The sequence below is a fragment of the Thunnus maccoyii genome, chromosome 6, assembly GCF_910596095.1.
Source record: "Thunnus maccoyii chromosome 6, fThuMac1.1, whole genome shotgun sequence".
In the NCBI taxonomy this organism is placed as follows: domain Eukaryota; kingdom Metazoa; phylum Chordata; class Actinopteri; order Scombriformes; family Scombridae; genus Thunnus; species Thunnus maccoyii.
This window is the reverse complement of record NC_056538.1, coordinates 19,459,907-19,482,803: the sequence shown is the minus strand read 5'-3', so window position 1 is coordinate 19,482,803 and position 22,897 is coordinate 19,459,907. Positions and strand designations below refer to the sequence as shown.

Genomic DNA, 22,897 nt, shown 5'->3' with positions numbered 1-22,897 from the left:
TGTGACCTTATTTCACACTGGACTGCTGCACACAACAGTTTACTGCACTCAGTGCTGTAAAGCCAGTGCTGCTGCATTCTTTGAATCTAAATTTGTATTGTCTTTATGTTAATATGTATAGATGAATGTTTCTATTGAGTTCCTCTTAATGCTGCTGCACTGTGTTACTGTTGTAATTCATCAGGAAATGCAAAAATAACCTTGTGTGTCAGCTTACATATACATACTGTTGCATTCTTCTTTTTCTCAGGTGATCCATGTGACGGGACGAATCCGCTGCCGCCCTGCACTTGTTCCAGGCTCCACACGTTCAGTGCGTCGACCTTTGGGTTTGGTTGCGTTGGCACACACACTTCCGCCTTCCACTCTTAATGAAGTCCGCATGGAGAGCCAGATGTTTGTCTTCCGAGTGAACATGGACCTACAGGTTACATATTGTGAGAACAGGTAAAGGGTTTTTATTTTGTGTGTGGTTAATGATTTTGGAGCGCTTCTACTTTAATGTTTTTTCATGAGGAGTTGGCAGAGGAGTGGTAGGCCTGTTGGTGGTTTGAGAGGACACATCTGCTCCTGATGATTGCACAAATGTTTTTTTTTTTTTGTTGCATTTCTTTACAGGATCTCAGAGTATATGGATCTGACCCCAGCAGAGGTGGTGGGACATACCTGTTACCACTTCATCCATGTAGAAGATCTGGAGAACCTCCGGCAGAGCCATGAAGACTGTGAGTCACATCCACTACTGCCATTGTACACATTGTCTGAACTTGAGGGCTTAATGAATGTAGGAGCGCCTGCTGAAATCATATTCTGTCCTGTTGTGATAGGCGCCCTCTGCTGCCATCATCATGAACTGCCAAACTCACTCTGGACTTCTTTTCTTCCCTCCTCTCCTCTTTCTTTTCCTCATATACATCCTTTTCTTTCCACTTTCCTCTCCAGTGCTGAGGAAAGGCCAAGTGGTGACCGGTTACTACCGTTGGCTCCAGAGGAGAGGAGGCTACCTGTGGATTCAATCCACAGCCACCGTCTCAATCAACCACAAAGCCCCCCATGAACGCAACGTCATCTGGGTCAACTACGTTCTCAGGTCAGCTCAGCCACAGCAGGACTGCCAATATGAAACAAATGTAAACATAGACGCATACTGTACCTTCACTGTGCACAGAGATTCTTTGAAGGGATAGATAATGAAATGGAGTGGGATTATTGGAAGAGTTTGACTCAATGCAACATACAAGAAAACTGATGAGGACATTTACAAAATTGTGACATCAAAGGAAAGCACATTACCAGTGCCTATTAAAGTTAATACTTATTATATTTTATATGAATATTAAATATAATTATAATGGTGATGAAAATTTTAAGATGACTGAAATGACAGCCAACACACAGCATGTTATTATTTTTATTCAAAGTAAGTCAATTGTGGAACATAACTCAGCTTTACAGGCTTTCACAGTGGATAATGTTATGATGGGCAGACCATTTTTAATTTTTTTTTTTTAATGAATCTCTTTACTTATTGGCTTTTTAAAAAATGAATTGTACTTAATTTATTTATTATTTATCAAACTTGCATTTTTGGGTTTTAGAGCTGCTGTAAATTTAAGCTCTGTTGGTTTGTGTTTAAGTTGAAAAATTACTCTTTAAATACCTTATGACTTTTGTCTAAGGATTTGTTTATTTACTACACAGATACAACAACTGCAATAACCTCGGCAAAATATGCTTTTCCCTTATTTCTCTCTTGTATACACATATTCACCCAGACACTAATGCAAATATACTCAGAAGAAGCCCCATGCGCATACACACACACGCATCCACAAACACAGTACATAACAAAAATGCGCGCACAGTGACAGAGCAGTCAGACAAAAACAAGAGGAGTAGGCTGAATTTCAATGCTAATTGGACAGAAGCTATATAATTACAACAAATGGATGTCAGAATTTTGGGGCTGAATGGTGTTTTAGTTAATTAGTGCTGTAATTACAAGAGCTCATTAACTTCTCCAACAGCCTCCTCCTTGTCTGAGCTTAACTGTGTATAGGTGGGCTGCTGAGTGGGGCATAGTGTGTGTGTGCGTGTGTGTGTGTGTGTGTGTGTGTGTGTGTGTGTGTGTGTGTGTGTGTCTTGAGGGCGGGGTCTGACTATCTCTGTTTGCATGTGTCAGTGCTTGTGTATGTGTGATAAGCGCTGTTGTTTGGAGATTTGGGTGTGTGTTAGGTGGAGGTTACAAAGGTGTGAGGCAGTTTGGCTATTGGAGGTTGTTATTAGGCTGATTATATGTTATTTCCATCTCTAAGTATTCACTCAAATCAGCACAGCAATAGTTTTTTTTTTAAAGCTGTAAGTGGCTTTAAGTGGTAGATGTTCATTTGTGTATATGTCCACCTTTTCTCCCTCCCTTTCTCCTTTTTTTCATTTTCCTCTCCATTAATCCATCCATCCAGTCGAACAGAGTTGCCCGACACACCCCTGGATGTACTGCAGCTACCAGAGAGCATAAGAGCAGAGCGACTTCGAGTCAGCTCCTCTCCCACTGACAGCTCCCCACAGACCCGAGGTAGGAAACTACACACACATTACTACCTTCCCATGATGCCCACTGACACACAGAAACACCTGCCAACACGTCTTCTTATCATATAAATCTTCCTTCCTCCTCAGGCTCGCAGTCAGTGAAGAACTCAGTGGGGAAGACTGACCCTGACACTAAAGGCAGAGAGAAATTCACCGCTGCTGCCATCCAATCAGAGGACAGGAGGAAGCGCCTGCTGAGGTCCGACCCCGAGGGCGCTCCACCTGAAACCCGTCGCAGGCTGGAAGAGCTCCGTCACACCGAAGAGAGCGTATCAGCCTCCTCGGACCTGGCGAGTGAAAGTGAGGGGGAGGAGGAGGAAGAGACAGAGTGGGACCAGGGGGGAGACAGTGACAGATTGAAACAAGAAGACGGCGGGGGAGGAGGCAAACACAGTAGGGGAGGAGACACCCCAACTAGAGGGGAAAGGGGGGGCAGGGTGCACAACGGCCGGGCTGTGATCCAGCAGCTGAAGAGTGTAGTGACCCCGTCTCCTCTGCCTGGCAGCCCCAGCATCAAGACTGAACACGAAGCCCTGACCACTGGGGGGCGCTGGGGGTCTCACACGCAGACCACCACCTCACACACACACACCACCCAGCCCCAACCCTCACATGCACACACACCCTCCAGCAGCCTCAACGGTGACAGCCCCACCACCCCAATACCCGACTCCTCATCCAGCAGTGAAGCCCCCCCAAAAGGCTTGTTCACTCCCCCGTCTCCAGCTCTGTCCCCCGCCATGTCCGTGTCCTCCCCGTTGCCCCGTGAAGAGAGGGTTGTGTCGGGGGTGGTCAGTCGATGCAGTGGGGGTAGCAGCGGTGCAGGTCCTGACTTTGAGCTGCTACAGAGACTGGCTGCAGGCGGTGCAGCAGGACGGGTCCTCTTCCACCCCCTTGCCCTCGGCCCGCAGGGCCCTCAGAGCCTCTACGCCCCCAGCACTATCCGCTACGCTCCACCTGAGCTGCCCCCCTCCCACCACCACAGCACAGGACACAGCGATGGCCTGCAGCTACGCTCGGACCACCACAAGGGACCCCCATCGGCCTTCTTCCCCCACCTACAGCGGCTAGCCGGCTTGCCACCCTTCAGTGGTTTCTCCCCGTCTGACAGCCCTTTCTCCTCTGGCCTGCCCTTCTGTATGAATGGACTGAGGGGGGCTGCAGGCTCCGAGGAGGACTGAGACTGAGAGGGGAGGAGGTGACAGGAGAAGAAAATAAAAATGAAGGACAGAGCGGATTGACAGAGCAGAGAGAGACATTGAAAAGGGCAGAGGGACTGAAGTGGCAGGACATTAAGCCTCTAAGGACGTTACTGATTGGACAATGAGTTGAATAACTAAGATTTAAAGTATGTGACAAGCCACTGCCGTAGGGAATTATTGTGTCTGCGTATTGTGGACAAGTGACAGTGACTCTCAGAGAAAACAGAACATGGAAACTTTTGATTGGTTCTCCCTCAAGACTTTCCGTCTCTACAACAATAATGAACTCTGTGTCTTTCTCTAGATAACTGTGTTGATTTCTGTGTCTCTTCCACTCAGAGAAGCCATATTGTATATAGAGACAAAACCATAAAGACCCTCAGCTCACATCCTCCTCACCATCACCCCAATTAACCCAATTAACCGTAAAGCCAGTAGAAAGAGATGGACACTTGTCTGTAGGAACGAAAATGACTTTGGAATATAAATTTTTATTATTGCAGTATTATATAATTCATCTCTTATACTGGGATCGAGGTGAGAATTTGATTATAGGGTTTCCCTTAAAAGAGATGGAGGCAGCCCTCGCCAGATGTTTTTGTACTGAGATTCAAAAATATTAAATAATTAAAAAAAAAAGTATTCATCAGTCCGCCATACTTAAAGCACACTGTTGGGGACAAAAATATGAATAAAGTAGTCCCAGACATTCCATAATCTATAAGGGAAGAAAATGCAATGCAGACAGGAGATGTTATTTCTGTTGTTTGATTATAGGAAGGTCATTTGTTTAACTGAGTGAGAATTAATTATAGTATATTCTGATGCTGCGGTTGTGTTTGTGTATGAAAGCCATATTCTTGTTGTTTTTTTTTAAAGGTTTTTTTAATTGTTTTTGATTTCGGATAAAACAGATGGCAGGACGGTATGAAAAACATGTCGAGTTAAGCAAAATAACATTGTTTTATTGAATGCACAATATCATTCAAATACCTTTTTTATTATTCTTTAAAAAAAGAGATATTTCTGAAAATGTTTTTAGGCAGGAAAAGTGTTTATTATCATTTAAAACCTCTGTGTTTTTCTGAGCACTTATTGAAATGTGTTCCAGTGTGAACTCAAAGCACTTCATCACTTAACACTCTCTGTGTGATCCTGTTAAAACAGAAAACAATGCAAGAGTGGTCACTAATATCATAGCCTGACCACGGTGGAGTAGAGGGAATAAATGGTCATTTGAAAAGGCAGGTGTGTGATAAATTAAAAGACCTGGTGTGGTCGTAAAAAGAAGACCATTAGAGGTCAATAAAAATGAACTCTGATCAGAATTATGCTCATATTGGTTTCAGTTCAATTCAGTCAACTGTGGAATAAAGCTCTGAATTAAAAAGTGGAAATGTAAATCACTAGTTGGAATTCCTCTCAGGATTGAAAAAACAAACACAAAACACTTTTTATATGAGAAAAATGTAATAACTTTTTTTTTCAAATTACTGCTCAGAATATTTAATCTCCTATTTGAACTGGTTAGTTCACAAAAAAATTAGTTTTTGTCTAAAAGACACTCAAAAAAACTCTGAAATTTCACTCCAAAATGTGACATGACATTTAACATTTTAAAAATATTTGCTATCAATACAGCAAACTAATCATAATTAAACATCTGTGAGGTGATTTGCAATTTTTAACCTTTGGCTGCAAAATGGCAACATTATCAACAATAATAATCCATGATATAAATACTCAGAAACATCACTTAATTCTTTAGCACTTTGGAATGAAACCCTTAAAATGGAGCTGCCAAGATACGCCTAAATTCATATTATCTGTTAAAAAACAAGTTATCCAAATGAGTCATGCCATACACTTTATGTAACTTTTTTTTCTTCCAAATTGAGATTATGGTCGACCATCTGATCCGAGGGCTCAGTTTTTGTGGGAATGTCTGATGTTCTAATGTCTGACAGAAAAAAAACAGAAAAAAAAAACATTTCTAATTGTTCGGATCCAATGTGCACTACACACCCATACTGTAGCTGTCACATACAAATATGTGTGAGCGCACATATTCTCGGGTGTTTAATGGTATAATGTGTGTTTGCGTGCCTGCGTGTGTGTATGTTGTGCGTGTATTTTTTTTTTTTTTTTTTGTTGTTGTTGAATTAAATAGCTAACCCTTTGCCCATCACTGTGAATCTAACGTTATCCTCCCATCTTTGTGAATACTCCACCCGCTCATCAAATAAAATGAACAAATGTAAAAAGAAAAACAGTGATACAGATGATGATAACAATAAAAATATTCCAGTAGAGGAGCACAGCTTAGGGTTTCCTTGTTTCTTTTCTTGCTTCTGTGCATGATTTCAACACACACCCGACGATGAAAAACTCATTTAAGATGCAGGATTCTATTAATTTTTTTCATAGTTCCACGTGTGATTCAAACAGATCAGTTAAGTTTGTTCTGAACTTACATTTGCATAGCATATATTATATTTGTTACGTCTTAATATTAGACTAGCATTTCTACACAGCCTTTTCACCATATGTATGAAACTAACATAACTTAAAACAACACACAGCCGAGAGTAAAAAACACATGGGACGAATCAGTGGTAGAATAAATATAAAAGATGTCTGTGTCACAGAAAATAGTTATGTGTTATAAACAAATCAGGAGGGCGAACGCTGCAGTTGTCATCTTTCATATCCCTGGAGTAGACAAGACACAATAAAACACACAATAAAACATAACACTATTGATCCTTAATAAAAAAAAAAGTGAAGTGTGGAGCAGGTGAGTTCGACCCTGACATGAAGTGATGCACCAGGACATTATTTGAATGTGTTGGATCCAACAAAGGCCATAAAGGTGTTTTAAAAATGAAGACAAAAGCACAGCGTATGTGTGTGTCTGTGTGTGTATATATGAGTACATTATGAGCGTCTCACTTATGAGAGACTATATGCAGGCGTGCATTACCGTGTGTGTGTGTGTGTGTGTGTACATTGGATGGTTTGCTTGTGTGTGTGTGTGTGTGTGTGTGTGTGCGTGTGTGTGTGTGTGCGTGTGTGTGCGTGCATCTCCATGAATTCGTGAGTGTGTGTGTGTGTTGTCTGAAGCAGCCCCAGGGAGGGGCTCTGACATTGAAGACGGGTTAAATCCTGTTTTACATTCAAGTGGCAGGCCCTAGTTCATTAGAGTGAGGATCATTCCTCCTCAAGACCAAAGGAAGCGCATACTAAACAAGAGCAGTTGTTGGGGAGAAAATGCCATTGTACGTGCAAAAGTGTATGTAGGCTACTGTATAAGTGTGTGTGTCTGCACGCACGCTGATGTGCTGCGAACAAAACTGCGAAATAACCTCTGGTTTCTTCTTTATCGCTATCTTTTTCTGTGGAGTACAGTCTTTACATAGCAAAGTAAAGGTGCGGCTTGTACAGTGGAAATCTGTGTGCACTATTTGTGCGTGTGTATGTGTGTGTGTGTGTGTGTGTGTGTGCACAAGTCATGGCAGCTCTCCTGACTGGCTGTCTTCTACTCAGCCTGTCATTGAGTCACCCATACGCCCTCTCTGTCAGTGACTTTGATGGCTTATCTTACCCCCTGAATTGGAGTCGCGCTCCCGGGGGAAATACCTTAGCACATGTAAATGCATTTGAAAGAGTAAAAATATGGGTAGGAATAATAGAGTGAGGGATATAGGGAGACACCCAGACAGCTTCCACCTTACATGGGCTTACTACACCTCCACAGCTCTCTCTTCCCTCCATTCCTCCACTACTATTTTCATCTTTGTCATTGTTTCCCAACAATCTTCTTTCTCCCCTCAGCCAGGAGAAGGCCAATCCATACTTAATGCAGTTCTCAAGGCAGATCCTTTGATCCATACGCATGGCATTTAACACCTGAGAGCAGATGAGCAATCTGCTCTAAAAATGAGCAGAGGTTATGGCTCTTACTTTCAGAGCTGAGAGTGCAGATGTGAAGCTACAGGTTTGGAGATGCATGAGGCCAGACATGAACTTGGAGATGGGTCTGTGGCTGATGTTTTGGTTTCTGTAGCTGCTCGGGGTCTGGGGTAGATGGTGTTTGTCAGTGAGGGCGCGTCTCCTGCCTCTGGGCGCCCTGCCCTTTAGACGCGCCAGGCCTCAGGAGCCTCCTGCATGCCAAACAGACCTGTGCAGTCAGATGCAGCCGCGGAGGAGAAGAGAGGAGAGGGAGGAGGTGCGAACGTGAGGAGGAGTCCAGAAAGAAAGGACTCGAGGGCGAAAGGGTAGAAGAGGATCTGAGGGAGAGAGAGCAGAGGAGGGAGGAGAGGGGCTCGCAGGGGAGGAGGTGGGGTGCTGGTCACACTGCAGCAGCCATCCAGACACACCCTGCATGTGAAACACAACTGCACTGAAACGCCATGGGAATCAGAGAGGGAGAGGTGGGTGGAGAGGAGAATGAGAGCGAAGGACAGAGGAGGAGAGGAAGAGAGGGTGACTCTGAGGTGAGTCTCAACAGTAACACTGTGTGTCGATGGCTGGGAGATATCACAGACCTTTGCCCTAACCCAGTCAGAGATAGTTATCACAGACAAAGCCCCCCCATCACCAACACTCCCACACATACACACACACACACACACACACACACACACACACACACACACACACACAGCCACATGCTGCTAAGTCCAGTTCATATATTCATACATGCTCACAGATGAGCACCTCATTATAAAAATGATGTATGTACTGCATGTATGTGTGCACAGCTTATACATCTTTTGACTCCTACTGTAGGGTGATGAACTACTGGCTCTGACAGTATTTACCCATTATATTTGGCCTCATTTGAATAATTCCAAAATATGACAACATCTTAAAAGGGTACTGACTTCTTTGTGTTGATAATTTGCCACAACTTAATTTTTTTGGTCATTTGTTTTTGGCTCTAGGGCAGAAATGTTTGCAGGTTTTGCCTACATTTCTATAAGAATGTTTGTGGAGTGTTAATTCTTAATAATTGGGCCATAGCTACAGTGCCACTGATAAATGGCACTGTAGCCACTGATAAATAAAAATGTACATGTGGTGGGTGTTTTATAGGCTGATTCCCAGATTTTTTAGACTCAATATGGACAAGCTTTAGGCTGAAAACAAAGAGAAAGAAATGATTCTGTGTCAACTATTTTCATTCCTTCATGCAAAGAAGGCTTTGAGACAGCATTTACACCTTCATGCTGGAATATAAATGTAATATAAAAATATAATTGAACGGTTAACTTGATAAACAAAGTATGAGAATCAATGACTTGAACAATTTTAAGAAGTTGTCCTGGTGTCTGCACAAAATTCTCAGAAAGGGGTAAAGAAGTGTGTTGGTGGGAATCATGACCTCAGTATTTCTATAATCTTATTTATGGCCCAGGCTGGTACCCACCAAACAAGATGGGTATAATGAAATTTAAAAAAATGTCAGAAAAGAAATTTCTGGTCAGATTTGAATCATTTTTTGAAGGACTCAAGGTAAAACTATCCAGTATTGCATTAAAAAAAGCAATGATTAGTGTGGAGACTTTTTTTTAGTTATCTCATGACCCCTCAGATTTATCTTGTGACCGTTTGGAGGAGGCCAGAATCTTGATCCCCTGGCTGAGAATCACTGTTCTTTTTTAAATGTGAAAGCAAAGAAAGCACACTCTCGCTTTTTGACTGTTGCTGTCGCTTTATTACTGTATGTACAGTAAGGTGCATTGGAAGTGGTGCAAATGCAAAGAAAAGTAAACAATAGTGAACCCCACTCCCACATACAAACTAAATATTACCAACTTTTCTTTAGCTATTCTTTACCACCATTAAAACAGTAATTATATTGATGACCAGACAGTGTGAAATTCAATCAAAAGGTAAAATAGCTCATGGTTACATTTAGGTACTGTACATATGTTTCAACAATACAACACAAAAAATATAACCACAGAATAAGCTGTGAAAAATACTCTTTGTTTCCAAAAGTCTAGATCTACTATAACCAAAAAAAAAAACTGACAAAAGTGCTGTTGCCCTTATCAAAATAAAAAATAAAAAGTTTACTTTACAGGGTAAATTAAAACCTCTGTAAAAAATAAATTCTTAGCCCTCATTGAGTTGCAATTTAAAATAAAGAACAGACACAGAACCTGAACCATGCACAAAATATGTCCATTCTGTCAAGATGTCACAGCATATAACCACCAGCTTGTTTTATTTCAAGACTTTTACGAAAACTTCAAGTAGTCAATCACATTATTATTTATGTTGAACAAGATGATAAGACAACAACAGTTGGCTGAGAAAAAGCCTAATAAATGGCCTAAAAATGATTGCATACAGTGCCATGAAAAGTAAACTTACAAATATGTGACGTTCTCAATGAGGCTTTGCAGTGTGTCTGTGAATGTAAAAAATAATACAATAAAAACACACATTTCAGACAGATTGATAATGTAAGTGAAGCAGTGTTGAATATATCTGATTATAAGAAATCTTACAAAAAAGCTGATTTATTCACCTCAAGTGAATGCAGTCAAACTACCAAATTACTAACAATGTTTCTGCTTTTTCTCTGACCGGTTTTCCAAAAGGTCTAAAAGTCTTTCTTCATCTTCACATCATGAATAACAGGTTTGTATCTATAGCCTCACATACTGCCTACACATAAACATGCAGGCTTGCTTGCGCGCGCACACACACACACACACACACATATGAACAAGGGGAAACCCTACTTCAAAGCAGCACACACTCCTTTACACTCTACTTGTTTGACCCCTTGCTGTCACTGTCCTCAGTGTCATGTTGTCTGCTGTCATGGGAGCCGCGGTACCCTCTGTGTTCACGCCTCTCACGGCACTCCCGGCATTCTTCCTCATCCTCCTCCTCGTCCTCGTGGATGATCTCCACCTCCAGCCGGCCGATGTAGAGAGATACAGCGCACAGCCAGAAGAGGGCGACACTGCCCACCACAGCGCTTTGGAGCAGAAACGCTGGCACAGACAGCAGCATCATCCTCCGCAAGGCAAAAAGGCTGCCGATGTACGAGGCACCGCCAAACGACACACACACTCCTCCCAGGATAAAAAAGGCTGAGGAAAAACAGGTTGACATGAGATCCCATTAATTTTCTCACAGTAATTAAATAATATTAACCTCATAACTGAAGTCAACCATGTAAGTTTTGTTTTCAAGGTTTTCACACTCACATTTGGATCACATTTAATGATTAATTGATGATTTAATGAAGGTCTTGCTTAATAAAACTTTAACACTCGAAATGCCAGTTTTGGCTGTTAAAATTATATTAAACAAGACAAGATGCCACTGGCTTCAACTACACATCGGTTACAGCTAGACATGAAGGATTTTGGCTCCTTTTTTTTTTTTTTTTTTTTTTTACACATCACCATTTTAGTCAATTGCAAAAATCCTTGTGAAATTATTTATTTCAAAACTGCTGCTGAATCAAAGCATATATCCAATACAAGGTTCTTTTAGAAATTGATTGATTTTAGGACAAAGAGCGGTCCAAGGAGCTGAAGCATACTGATGTATTTAGGCGCTATAATAAAAAAAAGATTCCATCCGTAATTTATTCCTTTTAAATCCACTAGTTCTGCAGCAAACTTTTGTAAATAAACTGTATCACGTGTTATTATATTAGAAGCTGGGTTGCAGCTCTACTGTACATAAATTGTGAGCTTGTACCATATGCTGCTTCTCGTCCAACTTCACTCTGGACAAATGCAATGACTCCGATCCCTGTCGCCAGCAGGCCGTTCCTGAACCATGAGAGGAATCCTGCAAAACAGTTGTAGACCAGAATCAACAGAAGCCACATTACAACTTGACTCCAAGTCTGCACAGGGAGCCAGAGTCAATGACACTGTTTACATGCATTCAACAATCTAATTACTGTCCTTACTCAAAACATTTAAACAGTTGGATATGTTTATTATGTTCTGTTATTGTTCATTGTCATGGAATCTTAACCCTGACATTCAAATTTGACCCATTTGTACATTTGAGAGCAGTAAAAACACCCTAAACATCATTCTTTGATTCTGAAATTATATGACTTTTCCTAAAGTGCACCAGAATAAATACAAAAACAATTTTTTGTGCAGCTCATACACATTTTATTTGACCCGTATTTATTCAAAAAACATTCAAAAATGTTGTTGCATTCTTCAAATTCAATAAGATTTATTGAACTCATGATGACTATTATGTTTTAGGTAACACAGGACCATAATATAGTGTGATTGTGAATGTTTTATTCTCATAAACAACTAAAGAATGCACTCTCACTGCTCTCTGAACCCTCAATTAAGGATTAATCACCCATTTATTAATGACTGATGAGATGTTTACTAATAAAATATAGACTTGTGGTTCAGAAATTTGGTATAGAGACTAATTATGAGGGGAACCTGTGAAGGGTTAGAATATGAACAATATGTAAGGGTTAAATGGTCTGATATTAGCTGCCTTTGTTTGATTTCTTGTTATTATATATGTAGGCAAACATCGGGTCATTCCCTCTCTCCTTTTTGGACTGCAAATCTGATATCAAGTAAACTGATTTGACTGAATGGGCCCTAATTAAAGGCCCTGCAAACCCACACAAGTGTTTTCACTTATTCTGGCTGATTAGACCTCTGGTCAGATTGAAGATGGCCAGAGTTACACAAGAACTTACATGATGTCACCAATCTCTATGTATTAATAAGTAGAGCTGCAACGATTAGTCAATTAATGGACTAGTGGATCAACAGAAAATTAATCCTCAACTACTTTGATAATCAATGAATCGTTTTGAGTAAGTTTTTCAGAAAAAATGCCAAATTCTCTGGTTCCAGCTGCTCAAATGTGAATATTTTCTGATTTCTAGAGTCTTCTATGACAGAAAACTGAGGATCTTTCAGTTGTGGACTGTTGGTCGGGACAAAACGAGATATTTTAGGTTGCATCCTGATCTCTGGGAAACAGTGATCGACATTTTTTTTGACATTTTAGACCAAATGACTAATCGATTAATCAAGAGAACAATCAACTCAGATCAAATTAATCAATAATGAAAATAATAATTAGTAGCAGCCCTACTAACAAAAACAAAACTGATTAGATAAGGGTAATAAGATAATGGTGTAAGTTGTATCACCGTACATATTCAACAAAAATAGCAGGAAAGACACACTGCCTTAACAATGCTGAACTTTCATATACATTTTTAATCTCGGTATTATAAAAGTCAGACTGAAATGACAGCACAGTCATGTATGTGAGCCTGTGTGCTACCTGCTCATCACTCCATACTCCTCTCCCTGCTGCAGTGCTGGAAATAATGTTCTCACCCACGTGACAGACTCGTGTCAAGAAATACCTCAATCGTGCTTTCTCCACTAAATGACATATTCTCAATACTCAATTGAATTCCTTCTCACTCTCTCCTGCACTATTTTTCTTCTCCGGGGATTACTTCTTCGTTCTGTGGTCACTCATGGTTTGGCTCCCTGACCTTTGTGTGCCTTCCTGGGGCTGGGTGATAATTCAATATTATTGCTAGTCAACATCAGTGGAATAGTATGATTATAGAGTTATAATTTGACTGTTTTCTTTATAAGCAAGAGGGGAATCACTGAAAACCTGTGAGATTATCTGAAAATGCCTTGTCAAAAAGCTTAAAACTGGGTTTGCAATGCATCGACAACAAATCAGTGAAATGCAGGTCATTGCAGTAAACATTAATTCTATGTGTTATATATTAAATATTACATACTTACATTTACCATATTGTGATATATACACATTGCACAGCCTTATACTTTACTATTAGTTTCTTCTTACTATGAGCTGAATACTTCAAAGTCTAACTTAACACTGAACTACATAAGGTATAAAACGGTGGCATTTTCAGTGTGAGCAGTAAAACGCACAATAGCTGCTGCACGGATGTGAAACCTTCAAGTCATACTCAATCTCTGGCTGCAGTCAAATGATGTCAAAAGCTGTCTTTTCCCATTAGCTGTCAGAGGCAAAACACCTGCTGTACTGTCATAAATTGGGCTGTTACCCAAAAGACATTTTCTGCTCTCTCACTCTTGCAAGTGTGCAACACCTACCAGGACAGTGCTAGAAAAATATCACATCAATGAGGACTCTGGTGTGTGAAGTTAAAGGCTTAATTCACACAAAAGTTGAATTCCCAGATGAAATTTAGTTAAATTACCTGTTTCGTGAGACTTCCTCAGCATCTGCAAGATTAAAGAAGAAAGCAATCAAGATCAACCTCTAATTAAATGAGTATTTTGAGTTTTCTGACGAATATTTGTCATGATTTAAGACCAAATATTGATGCAAAATGAACAGCAGTGAATGCACAATATAATAGAAATGAAAGTAAAACAAGCTGGGACATTTAACAGCTGCTTTTCAGGAGGATCCCTTCATGACCTGATTATATTTTCCTTCGAGGCTCAACCTACCATCGCGTCCGCCTTGTCGAGGTCTGTCAGCTGCAGCTGCTGCTGCTCCGGCCCCCGGCTCTTCCCCCACGGTCCCTTATCCGAACTCCGCAGCCGGGCCGAGCCGTGAAGCCTCCGCAGAGGGGCTCCGGCACTGGGAGGCCGGACCAGCTTCACGACCCGGGCGAAGTGGGACACTACCGGCGGCAACTGCCGTCTCATGAACAAACTGAGGAAAGCCATCACATCACTGGTCACGGCTGGCTAAAAGCATAAAAGCTGAAAGCAAAAGCACAACACGACCTCTGCATGCCCTGTGAACTCTCACACGGCAAACGACAACCCGGAAGAGCCACCAGTGAGCTATTTTTGTTTATTTTCCTAGGACGGCAAAGTCACGACCCGCCCTACTCTGCCTCTGATTGGCTAGTACTCGTTGCCTTCGTTAGACATAAGGAGTAGGATTGGTTAAGATTGTGGTAAGAATATCTGGGTAAGCCAATTAAAGGCAGACTAAGGTGGGTCGTGACTTCGGCATCCTAGGAAAAAAAAAATTGCCTCCGTTGAAACACGATGACGGAAAAAAGTGAGCAGAATCAATACAGCGCCATCGTGCGACCAAATTAAAGGCAGTGGAGTCAGTCAAATGTAATTTTCTTTATAAATGACAGTTGAGTTTTCTTTTTTGAGTTTTTTTGAGTTTTTGGTAGCCTATTACATATACAGTATAGTGGTTAGTAGTCATAGCAGTTCCCCACATTCCCCAAATCAAATAAAACTACCTGCAATTCCGCATTATAGCCACACGGGAGCGCCACAGCACCAGACTATAAGTTTTAACATGTTGACATTTATTTATTTATATACTGTTCAAATCAAGGCGAGAAACATCAAAAGAGCCAAATAAATAAAATATAAAATTCAACCTACAAATATACAGAGGTAAATTAATTAATAATAGCATAATCATGAAAAGGAGCACATGAATAAAAACCTCTAATTTTTATCTTTTAAACGGTCTAGTCATAATGGACACAAAAACACACCTAACTTGACTCAAAGCCTTCAAGATTCCATTTATTTCATGGACATTTGTTGATTTTCAAAAGCACGCACAACCTTATTTTATTCATTTTAAATCCACTAGTTAAATAAAAAGTACAGTTTGCAGCAAACCTTTGTAAATAAACTGTATGACTTATTGCAAATTATATATCACAAATTATACATTATATTTACATATTACATTTTACAAAAGACAGATTGGGAGATTATCTACCCATAACCAAAATTAGGTCGATTGAATGTGCTTTGTTTGTTTCTACCAGACTCAGATAATACAAACTATTATTCTAAGTGATTTTTGGACAGCTACCAAGCTTCAAAGAGATCTAACTGGATGTAAAACCATTTTTTTTTCTCTCAACATGAAAAGAAGTTGAGTGGTTTCAACACATTCCTGCATAAAATCATTCACAAATATATACAGTTTACATCTGTCAGGATTTTTGTGTCTTCTTCACTTTTGAAGCTACTGAGCAACTAGATAGAAAGAACAAGCTTTAGCCCACATCACCATCAATATAAGCTGGAGAGAATAAACGAGAATCAACATTTAAATGCTGTTTTAATGATAAGTAAAAACTCTATTATTGCATTCATTCATCTGTAAGCCCTATTGCCTTTATTGTTAGGGAAGGAAACTATAGAGGTATTTGGAGTTTGGGAAAGCTACGCTGTGAAAAAGTTATGTGAGATTTAAACATTTACTCTCCTCCTCCCTTTGCAAATTATGTAAAATACACAGACACACAGGATGAGACTGTATAACCTTGTGTTTATACCCAGTGAAGCTGTGTGGATATGTGAGCGTGCACGCGCGTGTGTGTGTGTGTGCGAGAGAGAGATCTGTGCTCCCACGTGTCCTCAGTGAGGATGAGTGGACGGCCTCTTCCTGAGGGTCTTTTGTCTTCTTTGGCCCACCGGGACCCAGAAAGACCACACCTGTCATACCTGATTGTTTAGTGTGAGGAGCATGGAACGCTGCACAAGGGTCTCAGATGGGAGTTTGTATTTGTGTGTGTTCACGTGCAAGTGTTTGCGTGTGTGTGTGTGTGTGTGTGTGTGTGTGTGTTAACAGTGGGGTCTTTTACAAGCGGCCAAATCTTTGATGTGATGCGCAGCTGACCCTCTGGTCGCTCTCACGCTACTGTCCCCAACACAATGGGAGACTGATGTTTGTATACACTGACATACACACACGAACACATGCACGCGCTTACACACAAGAGATTTTCAGTTTATAATGTTTTTTTTTCAATAACCTTTGAATATATTTTCCTAAAAAGGATATTTAAAATTCATATATTGACATTCATTTAAAACTATATGTTTGTCAATAATAAACATTTTTATACAAATTACTGCTATTTTTCATATATTGTAAAATGTTTTATCATATGTTTTCCATATATTTATCATACAAATATAACACCAGTAGGTGATCATTATATTGTGTATGATCTTCTGGAGGAATAATGAAAACATACAGTAGAGTACTAGCATGTTTTTGCAAAATACTTGCAAAAGACCCTCCATATATTCAAACATGCTGTAATTTTTTAATATGTAGTATTGTCAATATGCAGTATGTTCCATGTATCATAATATTAGATTTTCTTTTCCTCCAAATTCTGTCAAATGTGAGGTTAAACAAAATATTCATTAGATGTGCTTTATAATTACTGTTATAGTGTTTCTTATCATTATCTACAATGATGATCAACCATTATCAAAGTTATGATTATAGCTCTAACCTTCTGCAACTTTGTGCATCAGTAACTGACTCAACCACACACACACACACACACACGCACACACACTCACACATAGGTTCATTGGGTGTGGTCCACGGTTCTGTATCTGTGAAGGAAGGGGGACAATGATAACAGGAGTCATGTGGCAGTGTAGGTTCAGTCTGGGTCCTGAACACACAAGCATGTTATTCTGCGTATTCATGCACACATGGGAGAGTGTCAGATATTAATAAAGCAGGAAAAGATATAAACACTTCAAATACATAGAAACTGTGTAATTTTCTTCAGTTTGTTCCACATGTTAAAATATCTGTATGTCAGCATCACTACAAACTTATATGGCCTTTCTAAAAATATATATCCTGAACACAAAGTGTGCAATGGCTGGTGTGTCATCTGTGTGGCAGATTATCAGTCTTGAATTCAAGACTCAGTGATGTTAATAAATTCTAAGTTTCAGAAATCTCAAAATCTCCATTTCAAACCTCGATGACTAGACAGATGTTTCCATAACTGTAGAATAAAATTATCAGCAGCAAAACAAGATGAGAAGTTTTGTCCCTTGTGCTTTGGGCTTGACTATGTGTTTATAAAATGGGTGCAGCAACATAGTAATTATATGAATCAGTGCTGAACTGTCAGTTTCAGATAGATAATAGATGAGAGAATAGATAATAGATAGATAAATTGACTCCCTTACTGGTCTTCCTCTTGCACAGTCACTCAGTGTTTGAGTTGCTAAGAGTGTTCTTTTGTCTTTATGGTGTAGGTTTTGCCATAATACTGGGTGGAGTTATACTGCAGATACAGATGATTTTGCACTACAGTCAATTGAAATCAATTGACTACCCACAATTGATTTCCATTTAACTGATTATGTGACTTCAAAACCACTTAGTTGCACCAGTGATGATTTAGGTGTGCCCTATTAACGTGAGTAAACACTCATGTAAACATCATTTTGTATTTCACATTTGTAATTAATTTAGATCACATTGTAGAGATCTGTTTCCACTTTGACAATACAGGGTCTTTTTCTATTCTGAATTCTAAAAATGCCATATCAGATCTACTTTGATTCAATGTTCAAATTACAAAACATGAAAACCAAGGATTACCTTTTTATAGGTCCCGTAAATGAATAGATAATTAAAATTGTGCAAAAACATTTTTTTTTGTTCACTATTGTACCAGTTTTGAAAAAGATGTAATACTATATATGAAATGTGTACACAAAGGTGCTCCAAAAAACACTTTGCAATTATTGTGGATGATCCTGGGGTGAGACAGTGAAGTAATGTCAGATGGAGCATATTTCACTTTGTACAAACAGCAGATTTTAAGATGAAGTTACAAACATCAGATTTAAACCATAGTTTTGAGAGAGTGAGAGTTTTGTTGCAGATCCTGCTAATGTGTGGGATAAGTGGTATTTTTCTGTTGTTTCAGGGACAGTGCCGCACGGGCAGAACAGTTTAGACATTTTGTCTGAAGACAGAAAATTCCTCCATATCTCTGTATGAGCTATTTTAAGGAAGGCCAGCGGCACAGTTGATCCTCAAATTCCCCTCCCTGACCACTTCACTAACCCGTATCGCTCTCTGTCCTTGCTGCTATCATTCACTGTCTTTTCCTTTTGCTCTCATTACCTCACTTTTACACAACAAATCCTCCTCTTCCTCCCTGTCTTTCTTTATTATTGTGCATTGTGCAGATCAGGATGATCAGGTTTTGTCTCATGATGCTTTTAATGTCTGATTTCATCATTTCATCATTTCCTTCATTGATTTTTTTTTTCTCATAAAAGAGGGTATGATGATGTAGTCCGGATTGAAACTGTTTTGCAGATCTTTTATAATTCATTCCTGATGCTTATCCTACCCTCCTTTCTTTTCTCTTTGTTTTCACACACTTTCCAAACACACTGGACCCTCCCCATCCCTGTGTCTCGGCATTTTTCAGGATCTGTCTTCCAGATTCTTTTGCCTCATCCCTGTTCTCCATACTCCATACCAAAAATCAAGAAACAAACTGTCCATGACACCACAGAGCTGCTGCCTATTTTTAACATGGTCATCTGACTGGCATGACCTTTGTCATTTGCGTTGTCATGCATCCAGCAGCAGTAGCAGCAGGTCTTTCATTCTCAAATCTGCCAGCACAAATAAAATGTTCAAAACTGTACAATTGTAATACTCTTAACAGACGCTCAAAGCGTAGGCTTGACAGGCACATTGAATAACACCATAAAACAATATAAGCACATACAATTTAAGGAAGAAAATGTTTTGTGTACAATAATAGTTTCCTGAGGCGACTTTTAAAAAGTGGAAGACACAGAGTAAGCAAAAATAAGACAACCTACTTATAGGCCTCAGCCCTCTGTTAACTCTTTGTTGTCCTCTCAGCTTGATTCCTGTGGTGTCAACAGAAAAGAGGGAAAAAAGAGAGACAGATAGGGAGAGGGACAGAGAGGAGGAGGAGATGTATACGTGCAGAGCTGCACTAGTCTGTGTTACTCGGTCTGGGGGATTCCAGCCAGCTGCGTTGGGAGCACTGACCTTGGCAATGAGCACACTGTTTTTCAGTCCTTGGAACAAACAAGTGTTAGATACAAGTGTCAACTGGTCAGCAGACAAATGATTTATTGACATTAATAAAATGAGAGAAGTTACTGAGAAGTAACAAGAACATATACAAAACAAGAACATAAATATTAAACAAACAACAACTTTTTTATGAATATATACGTGTGCTGTTTTATCGAAATTATATAATTCTGTCATATTTCATTATGTAAACTGGGCATTGTAAGTTATTTTGGGGGGAAAATACCATAATGTGCAGGATACAGGATGGGAAGCTGTCGGGGTTATTTAATGTTGCAGGTGTGTGAATGTGTGTGTTTCCAAGCTTGTTTTTTCCTTTAATTATGGTACTGCTTTCCTTTTGATCTCCTGGTACATGGGAGCCCAGATTTATTTTGTTTTCTCTGACCATAACTCTCATGTCAGTGACATTGTTGGAGCCACCGTCATGGGTTAATGGTTTACACGTGTGTGCTTATGTGCCTGTGTGTGTTATATCACCTCCTATGTCTGCTGTAATCAAGTCAACTTTAAGCTCTATTCCAGATATTTAATATTTTGTGGGATGTTTAAATACTACCTTGGGCAATTTGGATTACATGGTGCATATTCTCCCCTATAATCAATGCCAAACAATGAATCATCATTCATCTTGCACTGCTGTGAAAACAATGGTGTCATTCTTACAGTAATATCTGACTGCTCTGGTCGCTTGGCAAAGTCAAAACTTGGAAGGATTGTGTTATGTTTTGTCAACTTTACTCACTGTTTAGACTGTATGATGTGAAAATGAACTCAAAATTGGAGGTAAAAGTTTCCCTTTTGATTGTTAGTGGCTTGGGGGGCAGGGGGACCCTTAATTAGGGTGAACGTACGCATACATTTAAACGCAGACGCAGATGATAAACTTCCTGGTCACATCTTGTTTTCAAAATCAACACCAATAAAACGTGTCACATCTCCATATCAGCAACAATAAAACACATGCTACATGCTGTGCATCCTTGAAACAAATGGCCTTTGACCTGTACGCAGGCAGTCTTCTATAAGATTACCTGTTGTAGTCATGGGGTAGCTGTGTGGAGATGATTAACAGAAAGATGATTCACAAACGACCGAAGAAACATTTCACAAACGAGTTCTCTTTTCCTTGAAACATTGTGTTGTTCTTCATGCTGGTCTGAAAATATGTGTTCCTTTTGCTGCACGCACCCACGGACCACAAACCCAATTAAATACATAAGCGACTGATGAGTCATGAGTCTGTGATTTCTTGAGAAATTTAGAGTTTTGCAACATATAAAATACAAATAACCATGAAATTACAAGTCTTCACTACATGCTGATTTCACATAATTATGTGGGAGCTTTATTTTTGATCTCTGACTGCAAATTCTTCTTTGCTTAGTTGAGTTCAATGACTCGACAAGCATGCGGTCAGAGACAATCGATCCCAGGCCTGATGGGTCTGTGAACCTCAACGTATCGAACACCATCCTCTCTTCAGCTCCGCTACTGCTCCATATTTTTATACCCCTCTCCATCAGCACTGAATAGTGCTAAAGTTTGTCTGGTTTAGTTTTTGTATTATTTATTATTAGATTTGTTGCCTTTAACCATAGAGTTCAAGTTTATTGCCATTCGAACCATACATTCATAATATATAGCAGAATGAAAAGATATTTCTCTGGGGCCAAAGTACTAGATAATAAATAATAGTGCAAGATAGAGAGTAGAGAGAATAGAGAATTAATAACAAGACAAAACCCCTGAGAGCTTAAAAACTATATTTAAAACAGTTTATTAAGTCACTACTATTGAGTGGCCTACACAAATATATAGTCTGTGTGTGCATAGTATGTCCAGGTTTGCTTACTTTCTCTTATTATACAAAGAAAGATATTCAATAGTACCTTAACATAACATAAACTGATGACAGGCGAAAATAAAACATGAATACACTCATATCAGACAAAAACGCACACTCAAACTTATAATCTTATCTTCACTTTACAATCATACACACATGAACATAACATTTACCTCCACTCTGTACATGCCTACATACATATTGTATACCTTTGCTGTACAGTGTTAAGCATCTATATGTATTTGTTGCATTACTATAACAACACAAAATACCTGCAAATGCCTGTGAAAGCATTGTCTGCTGGGTCAACAATGACCTAGCTGTTTATTTATGGTGAGTTTATGTGCTATCACTATCTTCCAGTGATGTGTGTCTATATGTTTGTGGCAAAGGCAGGAAGGGTGGCTGTTTATCTTCACTTTTATGTGTGAGGCGTCCATGCAACCTGGCACATGACCTCTCATTCATTTTTTTGATTTGCGTGTCATGTATGTATTTATATGTGCATTTACTTACATAATATTCTTGTATGGATACCTGCTGAGGAGTGAGAGGCCCCCAGCTGATAACAGTCACTACACATGGCTGCTCTCCAGGTCCATAGGCTAAGAGAGGGCAGCACCGAGAAGCGACTGATGCATGTGGCGTGCCACTGTTGTGTCAATACTCTGTCCCTAATCCCTGAGGGTGAGGCGCTAATCTAGCATCCTAACCCCAGTCCTGGCTTTATAACAGCACATTACATCACTTCCTCCTCCTACACAAATATATAGGTCGACAATATGCGTCAAATGTAAGCAGAGTTAAACAAGCCCAGGATTAAGGACAGACATAATGGGCTTTGAAAACAGACAGACAGACAGATTGAATCTCATTCACTCCTGATTCTGATTTAAATGTCTACAAACTATACATTAAATGACTCCTTCAAATGCACAATGAAACTTCACATTTTGAAAGGACACTAGGGCTGAACAATATGAGAATATATATATTGTGTGACAAAGGAGATTTGTCAACTAATATAGATTTTTTGTACTGTTTCTAAAGTGGCTCTCCTTTCAATATCTCTGGTTGTATTAGGCCATGGACAGTCTTGAAAATCAATGAACTGGATTGATTTATGGCAATATTGGATCAACAGGATTTTTGCTTTGATGGATAAGACATATTGAGGATAAAACAGACTGTGTGCATGTGTATATACAGTAGGCCTATGTGTGTGTGTGTGTGTGTGTGAATGTAAGTGTATGTAAGTAGCCTACATGACTAGTAGATCCATTCAAAACCTGTTCATATTTAACATGACTGTTGCTGTTTAAGCCAATGTTTCACT

General features: G+C 39.7%; 2 protein-coding genes across 11 annotated transcripts in view; one reads left to right on the top strand and one right to left on the bottom strand.

Annotated features, from left to right (window-relative positions):
• The window catches only part of npas1 (neuronal PAS domain protein 1), a 63,946-nt gene extending 57,842 nt beyond the window's left edge, over positions 1 to 6,104 (top strand). For all 10 annotated transcript variants that reach the window (XM_042413916.1, XM_042413917.1, XM_042413915.1 and 7 more), the window contains 5 exons: positions 251 to 447; positions 619 to 725; positions 943 to 1,090; positions 2,463 to 2,575; positions 2,680 to 6,104. In XM_042413916.1, coding sequence (XP_042269850.1) covers positions 251 to 447; positions 619 to 725; positions 943 to 1,090; positions 2,463 to 2,575; positions 2,680 to 3,773 — 1,659 coding nt within the window. In that variant the 3' untranslated portion in view covers positions 3,774 to 6,104. The remainder of the gene's footprint in view (positions 1 to 250; positions 448 to 618; positions 726 to 942; positions 1,091 to 2,462; positions 2,576 to 2,679) is intronic.
• Positions 6,105 to 9,488: 3,384 nt separating this feature from the next.
• Positions 9,489 to 14,652, bottom strand: tmem160 (transmembrane protein 160). Its single transcript, XM_042414092.1, has 4 exons — positions 14,309 to 14,652; positions 14,053 to 14,077; positions 11,529 to 11,621; positions 9,489 to 10,909 (listed from the first exon to the last, which is right to left on the bottom strand). The coding sequence occupies exons 1-4, from the start codon at positions 14,528 to 14,530 to the stop codon at positions 10,581 to 10,583; spliced, it is 669 nt and encodes a 222-aa protein (XP_042270026.1). The 5' UTR covers positions 14,531 to 14,652; the 3' UTR covers positions 9,489 to 10,580.
• Between the last annotated feature and the right edge of the window lie 8,245 nt (positions 14,653 to 22,897).